Here is a 16,036-nt window from a genome sequence, read left to right as displayed (position 1 = left end):
AGCCTGCAGTGCAGTGCATAGACAGGATGATCTCCAGCACTCCTGCTTAGAGCAGGGTCCTCAGTGCAGCTCCTTTGGTCACAAACCAAACCTTTAAAAAAAAACAAAAAGGCCCCAAATAGTAATTTTGATTTGTGTTAAGATGGGGTTGACTTGCTTGGAAAATCTGGTGTCAGCTGTGTATCAGGTATTGCCTTAGTGCTGGCTGCCTTTTTTCCCTTGGTATAAAGGGATATCTGCTCCCCCAGTGCTGGTGCTGAGGTAATGGGACGACTTGGATCACAGAATTCCTGGAACAGGGTCCAAGCAAGACGTTTGCATTGATAATTGGGGTCTTTCCAGCCCCTAAGTGGAACCAGACCATCTCCTCAGCCGTTTGTCAATAAACTCACAGTTGTTATTTGTAGCATTCAGTGCATGAGTTAAGCAACCTCCATCTGCCTTTTTGCTTTTAAAATTCTATTTAGGGAGAGTTTGGGTGTCTATGATGGCCCAAAGGTTTAACCCAAGGTCAAAGCCAGAAGATTTAGGCATTGTGTGGGCACCTTGGGAAAGGCAGGCCAGAAAACAGCACCATGAACACAAGCACTGAGAACAGCTCCAGATTTTTCTGTGTCAAAGCAGGAATTTTTAATTCTGTATCTGAATTCCTTGAAAGCACAGGAGATATGTGCTCATTTCTTTCTCTCTTAAAGAAAACTGTAGCAGCTCTGAGCAACCTCAGAAACCCAACAGGAACTACAGAAGAGGTAATTTGTGGTATTTATGCACAGGGCAGTGACAACCCTCTCTCTGTGGGGTACCAAATGCTTAATGCTTTGTTTTATTAAGATTTGTTGCCCACTTTTTGCTCAGGGAAGCTGTGGCTGCCCCATCCCTGGAAGTGTTCAAGGCTGGGTTAGACGAGGCTTGGAGCAATCTGGGATAGTGGAAGGTGTCCCTGTCCATGGCAGGGGGTGGAATAATATGCTCAGTTATGTCCCTTCCAAACCAAATCCTTCTGTAATTCTATCATTTAAGTGCTTCGTTTTGGTGTTATTCTTTGGTCTGTATATTGTGATGCTTTTAAGTGCTTACAAGATTATAAAACAAAACTGCAAAGAACTAACAAATGTTTGTTTATTGTGCAAAATACTTTGAAAAGTGTGATATTTTCTTTCCCATTTAACTTGAAACTTCCAAAGGTGTCCCTGTTTCCTGCTGAATGGCAATGCATCTTAAACTTCGCTCAGTTGCAGGGGGAGACTGATGCTGACAGTCCCTACAGATGCAGCTGAAAATCTGGCCTCTGTCTGTAATGAGAAATGTCACTGTCAGTCATTCCCTCCTGGCAATGAGGACCAAATCTGTCCAAAATAAGTTTTGGCAGGGAGCTGGGTGTCTCTCCCAGGTGCTCCTGGTGCTGAGGATCTCATCCCGGAGGAGCTCAGAGCTGGATCCTACAGCTGGGGAGCCCGCAGCACCATCGAGCTCCAGTTCATGATTCAGCCTCTGGCCCTGCAAAACTTACAGATGTGCTTAATTTCCTTAAGCAAACGAAACACAACTCCCCTTCAGTGCACATGCTGGGCTCTCAAAACTATTTAATGGGATGTGAGTGAGCCTGGACTGACTTCATCCCGGGGAGTCTGAGGGTGGGCGGAAGCCAGGACTTGTTGGTGCGTTCTAGGAAATCAGCATGCAGCCTCCCAGGCAGAGATTTTATTTTATTTCATTAGCAAAGCCCCTAAAAGCTGTTTACTGCTGCCCGTAGAAGCAGCCTCTTGCTTTTCATGCTTTATTTGGCCGCGGGAAGGGGCCAAGCCGTGCATGTGGAGAGGGAGGTGGGGGAATCCCATCCCTCTCCCTCTGTTCTCCCTCCCCTTCCTTATCCCTCCTGACGTCTGGGAATTGAAATCTTTAATCACGCCGAGGAGCAGATGAGGCGCCAGGGCAGCTTGTCCCACAGCTCCAGAATGTAGCCGGACCCGCCGCCCGTCCCGGCTGACTCCAGGGGAAGCCGCGCCGCTCCGAGAGGTCGGTGCCGCGTTCGCCTTCGGGGCTGGGTTTGCAGCGATGCCGAGGAGGGGCTGTGCTGTTTCGGGGCACGTGTGGGTATCCCAAGCAGGGAATTTCTGTAAGGTTTTGCTCTCTGGGAAGCTTGGAATTGGTGCAGCGCCGGGCAGGGGTGACAGGTCCCATCCTCTTATGGTGAAGTGGCTTCAAGACGCATTCCCTGACAGTCAGTCAGTATAAATACTGCCAGGACTGCCTTGGCAACTCTTTCGGGGCTGTGAGGAATGCACTTTTTTTTGTTGGTTTGATTTTTTTTGGCCTTCTATTTTGTAGTTAATTGTCCAAAACTGCAGGATATTGCTGCCAGAGCGTACTTGGAAGTGTTTGCTACCAGTGTGGGATTTTCCCACCTGGATGAGTGGGTGGGTTCAGCCTGATAGGCTGGAGGAGCTGCAAAAGCTCAGCCTGGGAGTGCAGTTGTACCTGTTTTGAGTCTGGTGCTGCGATGTTTGAGACCTTTTGTTCAATAGTGGAACTGAAATAGAGGAACTTTCCAGGAGAGAACAGAAAGGGGTTGATGAATCTGGGTTTTTTAGTCTGTTTTAGGTCCTTTAACCAGCAAAGCACTCGGGGAATGTGGAACAGATTTATTCCCTGCAGTTGGCTGCCTCGGGCAGGTCCCTGTCTCTTCTGCAGGGCTGCCCCTGGTGCTGCTCATGTGTCCAGCAGGGAGTGGGACACGAGGTGACATTGCTTCTGCCAGCACTTCTGTGCAGAGACAGTGATGACCTCTGGCATGAGGAAATGTCCCCAAACTGTGGCTGTGGAGGATGGAAATAATTCACAGTGCCTCCAAATCCTCACCTTTAGTTGTGCTGATTTAAATACGTGGCAGGCATTTTTTTCCCTTTAACTAAAGTGACAACATGTAAGATTTCCTGTACAAAAAAGGGGATCTCTGACTGCCTTAACCTCCAAATCCCCTCCAAGCACACAGCTGGAGCAAGTGGAAAGGGGTGTGTTCCCAACACACACTTATTTTCCAGGCCCTGGAAATACTCACCACATGCTCCATATGTTGCTGCCTCCAAATTCCTTCCCTGGGGGTGAGTAACAGGGGAGAGGCATCAGCGTGCTGCGGGCTCCCTGCCTGCCAGCAGGCTGCTGTCACTGTGGTCCCCTCAGTCCCAGGGTCCACACTCAGCCTGGCTGGCTGGTGGCACCACTGATGGCAGAAATGGATGGGGAGGGACCACAGAGTCCTGGGGTGGGGGCTTGGCATGTGGCAGGCGAGTTGTGGAGAGGGAGCTCCTCCAGAAATGTGTTTTCCACCACTTCAGATGGGTGCATTTGTTATTCCTGATTTACAGACAGGAAAATGAATGTTGGAGAAGAGGCAGAATGGTCATGGGTTTGCCTCTGAGCAGGCAGAAGAGATGAAGTCCCTGTTTCGTGCTTTAAAATCACAGTAAAGATCCACACCCTGGGGTCCAACTGTGCCCAATCTGTGTTAAAACCAGGATTGCTGTGAGGGTGGTGAGGCCGTGGCACAGGGTGCCCAGAGAAGCTGTGGCTGCCTCATCCCTGGAAGTGTCCAGGGCCAGGTTGGACGGGGCTGGTGGAAGGTGTCTCTGCCCGTGGCAGGGGGTGGAATGGGATGAGCTTTAAGGTCCCTTTCAGCCCAAATCAGCCTGTGGTTCTATGATAATACTGAACTGATCCTTACTGATGCATCAGGGTGGAAGCTCCTGCCTGAATCAGAGCCTGCAGTAAGCCCAGATCGGTGCAGGCTGGAGGAGTTGATTTTTCTGGACTTCAGATCCCATATAACCCTGGTTAATGGGGAAAGATCACACACAGACCAGTGCTTTTGCCAGAGTTTGGCATCCTGTTTGTCAGGAGAGTTGCACAGAAATTTCAAGGAAATCAAGAGCACTTTGGTGGAATTACAAAATGGCAAAAGTGAATTCAGTGAAATGACCTTGTTAGAAGATGTGAAGAAACAGAATTTACTCCGATATGTATAAACTGTTTTCCTTAGTAATGCTAATGTATTTTTAGTGCATCACATGAAGAAATCTAAAGCAATACTGTTTTTCTCTTGACATGTTCCTTTTTTCTCCATTGCTTGCATCTCATACTGAGGGCAGTTAAAGTTTTACCTGCCCTGCACCGTCTCCCACTGTGTTTTCAGTTGGATACAGCAGAATAATGCTGTGAGGAGGCTTGTGCTGATTTCATTGGGCTAAACTGTCCTGTTTGGCTCCAGACTGCTGGAATCTGCCCTAATCCCATCACTGTTCATGTCCTTTCTGTATTTCATTCATTGTTCTTTGAGGTAACTGTTACTTTGTATTTGCTATTTACAGGATCTTGTCAGAATTCTGATAGAATTTTGACAGTTTTTTCAGCCAGTATGTGCTTTTTTTGGAACTGATATTATACTTAAATTTCTACAGTATGAAATTGCCTAGAATATATTAATTTTTTTGCCTTATTTTAAAGATATTGAGCCTTTGTTGTTCCCATTGCATTAGTGGTTTTTCATTTGAAAAATAAACAGACCACGCTGGAAGGACTGAATTTCATTAACTGAGGATTTGCAGCCCAGCTTTTGATGTTGGTATTCATGTGTTCTTATTTATTTGAACTTTTTGTGGATATTTTTGCTAGTAATTCCATGGGAAAGTGACCTTGTAATTCAAAGGTACCGTATATTTGCTACATTAAAAGTGAGGCGCTGCTCTGTTTGTTGCTGGGTTGTGTTTTCTCTCAGGATGGCACCACTGAATTTTCTTGGAGAAAGTTCCAGTGCTGCAGTGAGGGGTGGAGGGTGCAGCTCAGCACACCCCGGCTCCTGCCAGACACGGGGAGCCATGAAAAAACCGGGACAATTCCATCCGGGATGCAGGCTGCGGGAAAAACCCGGACGGGAGTTTTCCTGGAGTACGGAATGGGGGAAAAAAATCCGGACTGGAATTTTCCTGGAGTGCGGAATGGGGGAAAAATCCGGACTGGATTTTTCCCTGGAGTATGGAATGGATTCGGGGAAAAAACCCGGACTGGATTTTTCCCGGAGTACGGAATGGGGAAAAACCCGGACTGTTTTTTTTCTGGAATACGGAATGGGTATAACTTAAATTTCACACATAACATGTTCATGTGTTCAGCTGAGGCTAATCCAGAGGAAAATAAAGGGAGAGAGATTGAAAGGGGAAACCCCAGAATATTCTGTTGCTGAAAAATCCCTTTGTTTTGCTGTTTCTGTAATCTTTATAGTAAGCTTTACAAAGCTCCTCTGTGAGGTATCACAAAAGAATTTTACAATCAGAACCTTCTGCTATTTGAGGTTTTCCTGATGCCCAAGCCTTCCTGCCCTGCACTGCTATTTAACCTGTTGCTGTTGTTTGTGAGTCTCAGAAGATCCCTCCTGCCTGCCTTCCCACACTCAGTTACCATCTTGGTCTATTTGACATGATCTATTGCTTTTCTTCTCACCTGAACAGATCAGTTCTTCCATAATTCTTCCTTTCACAACTTCTGGAATTCTAAATTAATTCTAAATTAATTAACTTCTGAAAGAGAATAATCCTTATGCGCAGTTAAAGCAAATCAGGAGAATGGAAAATTCTGTAAGAGGTGTTTTCAGAGAAGCCAGAACCTTCCCCCTGCTCTCTGCCACTCTGTTTCTTAGTTCAAGGAATCTGAAAAATGCTAACTTTTTTGCTGCTGTTTGGCACATGTACCTCTGCAGCCAGGGCAGACTCTGCTTCCCTGGAGGTGACAGTCAGAGTCCTGAAACCCACCTGTAAAATGTTTGCTGTTTTTTATGAATGATGACCTCATTTTGTTAGCTGGAAATATAAAGCAAGTGCTTCCCATGGCTAAAGGCTTCAGTTACACTGCAGTTGTTCCGTTCATCTTCAATCAAAAAAAAAAAAAAAAATCACAGACAGGGAAGGGTGGTTAACAACTCCCTGTTACAACTTGCATGTTTTTCCATTCATTCTTCCAGCAATTTAGATCTGATTTAAACAGATCATGCCTGGGTCACTTGTGCATATTTATTTTTCCTTGAAATTGCTACAAAGCTGCTGTTTTTGAAGGGAAGCAGGCATTTGCCAGGAGCCTCTGCATACCTGTCCATCGAAGGGAATAGAAGTGAAATGTCACTGCAGGAGGCAGGGCTGGTTCTGCCAGAAGCAGTGAGGCTGAAATGTGGAGCACAGAGATGACAAAAGGCCAACAATGTGTGCTTAAAACCCGGTTTGTTGAGACCCACATGAGGGGATGGCACTGTTTCCATCAGGGTGACTTTCTGCTGACGTGAAATTCCTCACCCAAACTGAAGAGCACTGAAATCCAGGCCAGCAAAGCCAGCTGCAGGTGCTTGAGGTCTGTGGGCTGAGGCTGGCTATCCTCGGTCAGTCAGCTTTGGCCACGCTGCAGAGGTTATTTCTGAGTCACATTGATCCTCTGCCATGGCCAACTCTGTAACTGCCACTGCTTTCAGTCTGTTCAGTTAAAGCAAAACTGTTCCAGCAAGTCCTGAATGCAACTTCTTGGGAATGAAGTAAGAAATAAACCCCTTCTTTTTAAACTGTTCACATACAAACTCCACTGGGTCTGTGGATCCCTCCTGCTACAAAATTGCTTTATCACAGCAACTGAGGTCATTAAATCAGTGGTTTGAGGAGCCTGGCTGTTCCTCTTGATGCTTTTCATTAAGATCGGTGTGTGCATGGCAGGGACATGAGAAACGTGTTGTCTGTACACCTGTAATGATCTTGGGTCATGATAATCAGAAATAACTACTTCTGTACAATTTAAACCAGAAGTTATTCTGGAATCTGTCTGTCCAATCATTTGCCAGTGTTGCTCATTTCCATGATCAGAGCAGAACCCATGGCTTTGAGTTCCACTGCTGAGATTGTCCTGCCCAGAGAGCAGTGCCCAGCCCCAGGCCCAAGCAGGCTGAGAGGAGTGTTCCCCACCAGGTTTATAAACACAGTTTAGTCCAAGGCACTGAACAGCTGTATTGGAGAACCAAAAAGATAAAATAATATGTAGGAATTGCAGGAAAATCTGTGTGTTCTTCTCCACCCACCCTTTCAGTGCCATCAATGATACCTTGAGCTGCAGATCCCAGCTTGTGGTGGCTTAACTGAGAGCTGCAGAAAACTGGATTTAGATGTGATGAAATATAACTTTTACTTCTCCCTCCTGACATTTGCCCTCTTGTAGGTCCTGGTCACAATGCTGATTCACACTTGGTTCTTCCTTGCCTGCCTGCCTGTGATGAGCCATGTCTGGGGACGAGTGGGCCAAGGTAAGGAGCCTGCCTGCCCTTGTGGGGCTGTTCCCTTGTCTGTCCCCTGGGATAGCCCAGCCCTTCCCGTTGGCAGTGGCACCACTGTGAGGGACATTCCCAAAGGCAGGCTGGATTTCAGGGGGCTGCTGTGCTCTGGTGTCTGTTGGTGAAGCTCCAAACAGCCTTTCCCATGCATGAAGAGTGATGAGGGATCAGGGGGCCCATCTGGGGAGAGGCTCTCTATCCCTCCCCACTCTTCCAGGCCTGTCCTCATCTCTGGCAGCAGTCCAGCCACTCCCTTGCACCAGGGATGCATTTCAGCCTGTGCAAGCAATGAGGGGGTTATGTGATCAGTGGGAGCCTGAGAAATAGGAAGAAAAAGGGTGTTATTTCTTTAGCCACGGCACCTTCCTGCTGCTTTGGGTGTATATGATGAGATGTGGTGCAACATCGGGGTGAGAAAGCAGGAGGTGATTCCTCCTGTATCATCCTGCTCCCCAGAGGGACCAGAAAATACCTACAGCACCTCAGCACAGCCTTTCTGATGTGGAAGAACCACCTTAATGTTATGCTTGAACATAGTGTGGAAGAGCACAAAGGTTTCTAGGAGGTGACGGCACTGCAGGGCTGGGACAGATGTGTCTCCCTGCTGTGTATCTTCCACACTGCTGCACTTAAGCCTGGTCTTAACTCCCTGTCAGCTGGAGAGCAAGGTTACCGCATCGAATAGTGCACATCTAACAAAGGGCAAGGAAACAGTGGAGCTTTCATGGCACTGGGGATCATTTGCATCCACCACATAATGGTGCTTTAGAGGATGATGTCCTTTCTGGTATGTCTGGGGACATTCTTGTCTTTTTAGCTTCTGGGCTCCTAGAGTGATGCCCAAGGAGCTGGACCACACTTGGCCAAAAGAAGACAACTCCATGTTTAATCTAATTCTGAATTCCCCTCATTGTTTCATGATCTTTGACCATTTCTCTTTGGCATGATTTTGGGATTTGCTTTTTGCCCTTCACCCCTCTTTCCCCTGTTTTCTTTCTTCCTCTTCAGATTTGCCTGGGGTGAGATGTGAATCTGCCCTTTGTTTCCCCAAATAGTTGTCTGCTTGTTGGGCAGCCTGCAGGAAGTCTCTGCAAGGAAAGGTTAAGGCACAGATGTTGAGCTGAGGCAAGCAAGACCTCACTGCCAGCTCTCACTGCTTTCCTGGGTGGTGACACCATGGCAGGGATGTCAGGAGGTGTCTGGGCATCATGCAAGACCAGAGCAGGGACTTGAGGAGCCCTGGGTGACAGTTTGGCAGCACTGACCAGAAACTCCAGGTCGGCCTAAGCTTTTTTTTTTTTTTGTGAGTAATTGTAAAGGGAAAGAGATTGGTAACAGCTGCAAGTGAGGGGAACACTTGGGTGCAGATGTTTATAGTGTGCTCACTCACTGCAAATTAGGGCATCCTGCTGGAAAGGCAGCTCTGGGCATGGTGCCAGAAGGAAGGGAGAGAAATCTGCTGAGTTGCCATCCTGCATCCAGCCAAGTGAAAAAGTTTCATATGGTGACATTTGAACGACAGGAATCATTGATTCAAGGAGTGACACATGAGCTCCGACCTCTAGCTGGGGTTAACAGATAGCTGTGAAATCTGGAGATGATAAGGGAATGTGCTCTTTCTTCTCTTTACCTCCTTGTCTGATACTATTTTTTTCCTGAGGATTTGTCATTTAGTTTGCAGCTCCCTGCAGCAAACTGATAGAAGCTGGTGCCCGTGAGTTATGGTCCTGCCAGGAGCTGTTATTTACACTTTATCAGGTTTTTCTTTCCTGTTTTTTTTTTTTCTTTCTCTTCTTTCTAAACCCAGTTGGTCCTTGGATCTGCCTTTGAAATGATGTTTGCAGAAGTGTGGGATCCATCACCTGGGGGAATTTCTGTATTTCTCAGCAGCCCAAGCCTATTGAAGAGCCTTGCTGAGCCCATTTACGTGTTTGCTGCCCTCCCATTTCATGTTTGCACTGAACACTCTTGCTGTACAAAAACATTCAGCATGAAAGCTCCTGGAAGAGCCCTTCAAGACATGAAGGGTGCAGAGAAAGCTCTCACCTCTGTGGGAGGCTGCTTTACCTTTCTGCAGGGGTATAAAATGAGCACCTGAGAAACTGCTCTTTGCATGGGAGGCTCCAGGCCTGCAGAGGTGCAAGGGGACTGCAGGAGCTGCCGTGCAACCCCAGGGGATGCTGAGGACTTCCTGGGATGGTGAAGGTTCCCTTTGTACTGCAGCTGTTCCTGAGTCCTTAGAGGAGACAGCACACATAGGTTTTGTGGGAGGAATTGCACCGTAACGGCATGGACATATCTCCTCCTCCCCAGGGTCAGGCCGGCTGAAACTCACTGTCCTCTCAGAAGACAGGCTCCAGATGAAGTGGAAAGAGACTGAAGGGAACATCAGTGGCTACAAAGTTCGGGTAAAGCCCATGGCAGGTATGTGCTGACACCCTGGACATCAGACCCAGCAGAGATTCATGTGAGAGGGAGGGACTGAGCTCCACCTTTCGTCTGGTGGCCAACAGGACCTAAGTATGAGCATTATTTAGACCTTAAGGGAATAGAGACAAGGCAGAGGGACTTACGTTGTTCTGGTTCCAGGTGTTGATTTCACTGGGCTGTACATGCAGTATGGACAAGGAGCCTTTCTGGCCACTGTGGGAGCAGTCTGTAGTGCCACTCAGTGCAGGCACAGTCCCTTTGTCACTCATTCACAGGAAAGAGATGAAATTCAGCTCTGTTCATCCCTGGGGAAAGGTTTAGCCAGAAATGCTGTTCTTTAGGACTCTGGGAGACAAATATGAAAAAGGTTCATTGCCTGGCTCGTCTATGGGAGCTCCCAGCTCTCCCACCACCTGCAGGGACATGGAATGGGAAGACTTCGACCCTATTTGTGTGGGGAGGCTCATCCCTCTTGCTCTCTACCCCTACTCCCTGACTTCAGATGTTGAACCTGGTGGTGTTGGAAGGACACGATGTCCCGTAGTGGGGAGGAGGGGCTGCAGGCATCCTTAGTCGAGGTTTCCAGTCGCTGCCGCTTTCCCAGTGAGCCGGAAAAGGGAGCTGCTGGGCAGGAGTGCGGGCGGCAGCTCCTGTGATCATCCGCCCGCTTTTAGCTCAGCCCCCACCTGTTTCCCAAGCTGGAGCAGGAGGTTTCCCATTCCTTCCCTGCCCTGCTCCTCCCCTGAGCCTCAGCTCAGCAGAGATTGATGAGCATCCCGGGAATGCAGGGATTCCCCACCGGCCTCTTAGCACATGCCTGAGGCTTTCCCTCTTAGGCTGGGGGGTTTCCAGCCTTAGGCAGGGGCACAGGGATGGCTGGGTCAGAAACAGATCCATCTCCATAATTTCAAGCTTGCAGACCTTTCCTGGTCAGAGGGGTTTAGGGAGCTGCTGTGCCTCTCTGGAGCAATCGCTGCCTCACTCCATCTGCTCGCTGCCCTGCCAACACAGAAATGCCCAGTCCTTGGCTGGTCAAGGCATCCCAGAACAGGGTCCAACAGCCTGGGACATGGCTGTGGAGGGGTCTGGAGGCAGTGCCAGCCCCAGAAATGAGCTGTGTCCTGCAGGCAGCAGCTGCCCTTGCACAGAGATGGGGCAGAGACAGCACAGCTGGGATAAGTAAGATGAGTCCCAAGTGCCAGTGGTGACCTCCAGAGACATCGAGTCACTTCCTCATTTTGTCACATATGACCTCAATCAGTTGGGTGTCTTCATTCAGCAGTTGCCAGTCCTTACACTCTGAACACCAGCTTTTTACTCAACAGCTCCTTGGGAAGCTGGTGAGAGTTGCACTAATACTGGGTGGGAAGTAATTTCCTAATTTGGGCACATATCAGGGACTTTAAAAACCCCACCTCTATCTTCTCCACTCTACATTGAGAAAAAGAGTAAAAATCGGAGCTCCTCAAAATTTAAAGAATAAATAGGAGCTGACTGCGGTCCCTAGGCAGACATTCCCTGCATTTCGGTGCTGCTTTTGCTACTGTCAGCTTAACTTTAAGCTCTGACAGGCTCTGAACTGTGGTTTCATCCCACCTCAGGGGACTCGGAGCAAGAAGTCATGCTGAAAACCAAGACTCCCAAAGCCACGGTGGGAGGGCTGAGCCCTGCCAAGGAATACACCCTGCAGGTCTATGTGCTCAACGGCTCCCAGGAAGCCCTGTTTGCCAAGAGGAAATTTGTGAGTAAGTGGAGAGGGCTAAATTTTACCACTCAGAGCTCCTGAGGCTCCTGGGGATGTGGCTGCACAGAGCTCATCCTCTGGCACACACCCTGCAGACTCTTTGGCAATCACAGAGCCTGGTACTGTTTTGGTTGGAAGGCTGGAAAGGGAGATCGGGAAGACTCAGGGGATGAGGGAGGGACTGTGGCTCACAGGCCTCTCTAGATGGGCAGTTTCTCTGTTTTTGGTCTTCCTACAGTAGAGGAACTCAAAAATGCGTCCCAGACTAGAAATAACCGAAGGAATGCAGGAGCTGCATCAGGAAAGAACCTCACCTCCTCGGGGAGCTCGGCAGCTGAGCACAGTTGGGTGGCAGAGGCCACCCCACCACCCCTGAACACTGTCCTGTCCCAGACAGGTGGGTGCTGTCACCATTCTGGAGTCACATGGGATTGATTTTGAGCCACGGCCTGTGCCGTGCTGCCATGGCTGGAGCACACAGCTGTCCCTAAAACCATTCCCACTTTCTCCCTGCAACCTTCCTTCATCAGATATATTCTGTCAGTGAAACTTGCTAGCCTGGTCTCATCCTTTGCATACAATTCTTAGCTACAGGAACACAGTAAAACACTTAAAAATATTTGCCCCTCATTCCAGCCAAGCTGACAATGCACATCCAAGTATCCAAATTCAGCAGATGCAAACTTATCCTTCAACTGAATGTGGATCCTTGGAGAACAAGCTGCTCCCTAAGCACTGTGGCTAATGGTGCTTTTCCCCCTAAGCTCTGTGTTCCAAAGCTGGCTGCAGGTGCTCTACAAGAAGGATTTCCTCAACCTCCCTGGCTGTATGTAACTACAGAGTCTCATGTTTCCACGAGCTCAAAAGGGAATTACACCTGCTGATGGAAGAAAGATCCATCATGGCCATTATCCAGAAAGTCTTGGGTGTTTGTGAGCCACAGATTGCTGAGCTCTGGAGAGCAACTGGTATGAAGTCCCTTGGGATGTTTTCCCTGGTTCATATTTTACAAACATTCATTGTTTTTCATCATCAAGGATAATGGGAGGGACAAACTTGCTGATGTGATCCGTTACTAACGTTAACTCCTGAGCACACGTGCAGCCCTCTCAGAGAGGTGTGAATGAAGGTGGTGTCAGTCTATGCACCTATTTGCATAAATCTGTAGGAATTTTACCCTCTCTGAGGTCCTTACACCTGTGTCGAGTGTGGCTCAAATCAGCTGAGAAGTGAGGTTCCATGGGGATAACACAGTTAGGGACAATGGAATTTTTCTATTTGGAGCACAGCAAAGGACAGAGCTGAAAAGAAAAGGCAGAAGGGGATTCAGCCAAAGAGCTCCGGAGAAACGACAAGAAACCAGCCGAGTGTGGAGGCCAGCGTGACAGAAACAACATCAATAACCCCAAAATCATCCCCGCGTACTCCTGAAAACACAGAGCGAGAGTCTCCAGGAAAAGAAAAACCCCCAAAGGATTCACTGAGGCGAGGTGAGAAGGGGTTCAAACATGTCTTGCTCCTTCTTCCCTGCTCTTTTCCCTAACACACACTGAATTCAAGCTTTCCATCCCACCCTCTGCCCCCCCAGAGTACAATGCTGCTGGTTGTGCTTCCAATCACTAGGTCATGCTTTGGGAGCTGTCAGAGCTCACTGGAGAAATTTGGAGTTCTGTAGAACAACATGAATTCTAAGGAAAGCTGGAGTTAGGCCAAAAATTCCTTCCAGATGATTTAATTTATTGATTTTAATTGATTTGGCACTATTCTCTCTTCAATGTTGTCATCTCCCCCGGCTTCTGGCAGATTTGTGTAAGCATTTGTGTTCTTCAGCAGAGCACCCCCAGCCATGGACCTTTCCAAGGTGTTTCCTTTCCAAACACCAGGGATGTTTGTTACCCAGCCTGCTCCTCCTTTTGGGCTTGTTCTTTGTGTTTCACAGATAACTGATCCATGAGGATCCTTCAGATTCAGTTGAGACTGAGATGGCTCCCAGCTTGGCTGAAATGGTGCGAATGGGATGGGCCAGAGAATCTGTGTCTGTGATAAGAGACAGGCCCCTTTGGAGCCTGATAAATCTTAATGGGATAATCTGTTTCCCCTCCACCAAAGATGCAAAATCTGAGAAATACTCCAGGAAGATGCATTCAATTAGCAACATGCTGTATCTTATCCTCTGCTAAGCTGAAGGCCTGGGGTGGGGATGAAGGCAGGGCTAGAGTATCCATGGTGCCAGCAGGTTTTTACAGGGAGATTGGATTTAATATAAAGCCATGAAATAATTGTAGCCCACAGGGGATCTCGTGATGGAATGGAATTAAGCAATCACCTGCAATTCTTGGAGACTTAGGCTAGATAAAAGGAAGCACTGGGCTGGGGCTGAGACGGAATGGAGCTGACAGCTTGCAGAGGGCAGTGCTTGGGTTAGCACACGCTTCCTGAGAGCATTAACCCCTTCTTTGCAGAGGTGCAGCTCCACACCACTCCATTTCTTGGTACTGACATGGGTTATGCTTGGCTCTGTGGTTTTCACGAGATGCTGGCATGTGCCAGACTGGCAGATGGTCTATTCCACCATCCAGACAAGGCCCTGCACAGCAGATTCGCTTTTTAGCTTAAAACTGAAGCGGGTTTCCTCCTTACAATTGCTTCTCTCAGTATCAAACCTTTCCCCTGCAGGCTCCCAGTTTCAGTGTGACACACCTGCAATGACTGATATCGTCCTGCTTGTGGATGGGTCCTGGAGCATCGGACGCAACAATTTCAAGCTCATTAAGGAGTTCCTGAGCAATCTGATTTCCCCATTCAGTATTGCAGAAGACAAGATAAGAGTAGGTAGGACATGCTCCTGTTTCCTGACCTTAGGATGTTGATGTTTGAAGGGGCCTTGGTCTCTTGCTATGTGCTCCTCTTGGGAGCTCTTATTCCTTTAGGATGCGGTCCTAGAGCTGCTCTTGGAAGCTTTTCCCATCTGGTAGCAAGCTCTGGCCTCTAGTGGCTGTGAAAAATATCTGCACAGTGAACAGAAGTGCTATCTTTGGGCAGCACCAGCTTGGGTGGTGATGCTGAGATACTTTTGGGATTTGCTACCATCTGTGACGAGGTGCTCAGCCACCAATGCACTGTGTGCAGTGGCAATGCCACACTGGGGCTGCTGTGAATTCAGCTTGGAATGGGGCTGCTTCCAGCTCTGAATGCTACTGACAGCCGGGCTGTACATGAAATAGGATGATGTAAATCCCTCTCAGCCCTTGAAACTGATTGTTTGACCCTGATTAACTTTGACACCTTATCAAACACCTCTGATCATCATGAGACGATCATGAGAGGGGTGTGTACCCCTGTACCCCGTGGGGTCTGAGGCATCGCTTTGCCGCTTGCATGGCAGGACCATAAAATCATGGAATATCCTGAGTTGGAAGGGACCCACAAGGGTCATCGGGTCCAAGTCCTGGCCCGGCACAGAACACCCTGAGAATCCCACCCTGGGCCTGAGAGCATTGTCCAAATGCTCCTGGAGCTCTGTGAGGCCTGGGACTGTGACCACTGCCCTGGGGAGCCTGTTCAGTGCCCAACCACCCTCTGGGGGAAGAACCTTTTCCTAATGTCCAACCTAAACCTCCCCTGACTCAGCTTCATGCTATTTTCTCAGAACCACACAGAGAAGTGGACTTAGAAGCCTCATCTGCTCACCCCCAGTCCCTTTCATTATTTTGTGTCATCCTTCCTGGCAATCCTGACACCGGCTCCCAGAGTGGGTCTCCTGCAGCTCACCTGGGCTGGCTGGATGCCCATAGCTCCTGTTTTTCCCAGGGCTGTCCCAGTACAGCAGTGACCCCCGCACGGAGTGGGATCTGAGCGCTTACTCCACGAGGGAACAGGTGCTGGAGGCCGTGAGGAATTTGCGGTACAAGGGTGGCAACACCTTTACAGGTAACTCCACCTTATAGGGCTCTAAACAGCCCTTGCAGCCCCAGTGGGGGAAGCTGTTCCCATGGGACAATGTGCTCTGTGGGGCTGTGGCTGCTGGGGAGCAGAAAAAAGAGAAAAGGCATTGGGGTTGTTCAGAGCGCTGTGGCACATCCTCCATCTCTGCTCCTCCCCAGGTCTAGCACTGACCCACGTCGTGGAGCAGAATCTGAAACCAGATGCTGGTGCCCGGCTGGAGGCTGAGAAGCTGGTAATCCTCCTGACTGATGGGAAATCCCAGGATGATGCCAACCTGGCTGCTCAGACCTTGAAAAACCTGGGCATAGAGATATTTGCCATCGGTAAGATCACAGCCATTGATAATCTGTAGGACAAAGCCAACCTATTTTTGGTCATCTTTAAATTGAAGGTTATGTTCCCTCAACTTTGACAGAAGGATCCTAAGGCTGTAAAACTGAGGTAGTGGATGAGACCTCATTACATTGAGGCTAAGATGAAAATTAACTCATTTATTCAGCACAGGTAGTGTTTTCAAAGAATATTTTTTTTTTTTAGGAAAAGCATTCACGTGGGAGATGTCACAC

The 16,036-nt window shown here is 48.5% G+C and overlaps 1 protein-coding gene across 1 annotated transcript in view; it reads left to right on the top strand.

Annotated features, from left to right (window-relative positions):
- The first annotated feature begins 1,926 nt into the window (after nucleotides 1–1,926).
- COL20A1 (collagen type XX alpha 1 chain) overlaps nucleotides 1,927–16,036 on the top strand; it is a 50,648-nt gene continuing 36,538 nt past the window's right edge. Inside the window, exons 1-9 of the mRNA XM_082292995.1 lie at nucleotides 1,927–2,016; nucleotides 7,240–7,324; nucleotides 9,665–9,775; nucleotides 11,383–11,526; nucleotides 11,764–11,922; nucleotides 12,815–13,015; nucleotides 14,202–14,357; nucleotides 15,336–15,455; nucleotides 15,629–15,793. Of these exons, the coding sequence (XP_082149121.1) occupies nucleotides 7,252–7,324; nucleotides 9,665–9,775; nucleotides 11,383–11,526; nucleotides 11,764–11,922; nucleotides 12,815–13,015; nucleotides 14,202–14,357; nucleotides 15,336–15,455; nucleotides 15,629–15,793 (1,129 nt within the window). The 5' untranslated portion in view covers nucleotides 1,927–2,016; nucleotides 7,240–7,251. The remainder of the gene's footprint in view (nucleotides 2,017–7,239; nucleotides 7,325–9,664; nucleotides 9,776–11,382; nucleotides 11,527–11,763; nucleotides 11,923–12,814; nucleotides 13,016–14,201; nucleotides 14,358–15,335; nucleotides 15,456–15,628; nucleotides 15,794–16,036) is intronic.

This window comes from Coloeus monedula (assembly GCF_965178545.1).
Source record: "Coloeus monedula genome assembly, chromosome: 17".
Classification (NCBI taxonomy): domain Eukaryota; kingdom Metazoa; phylum Chordata; class Aves; order Passeriformes; family Corvidae; genus Coloeus; species Coloeus monedula.
Note: the sequence above shows the minus strand (reverse complement) of the source record. Positions and strands in the feature narration are given on the sequence as shown.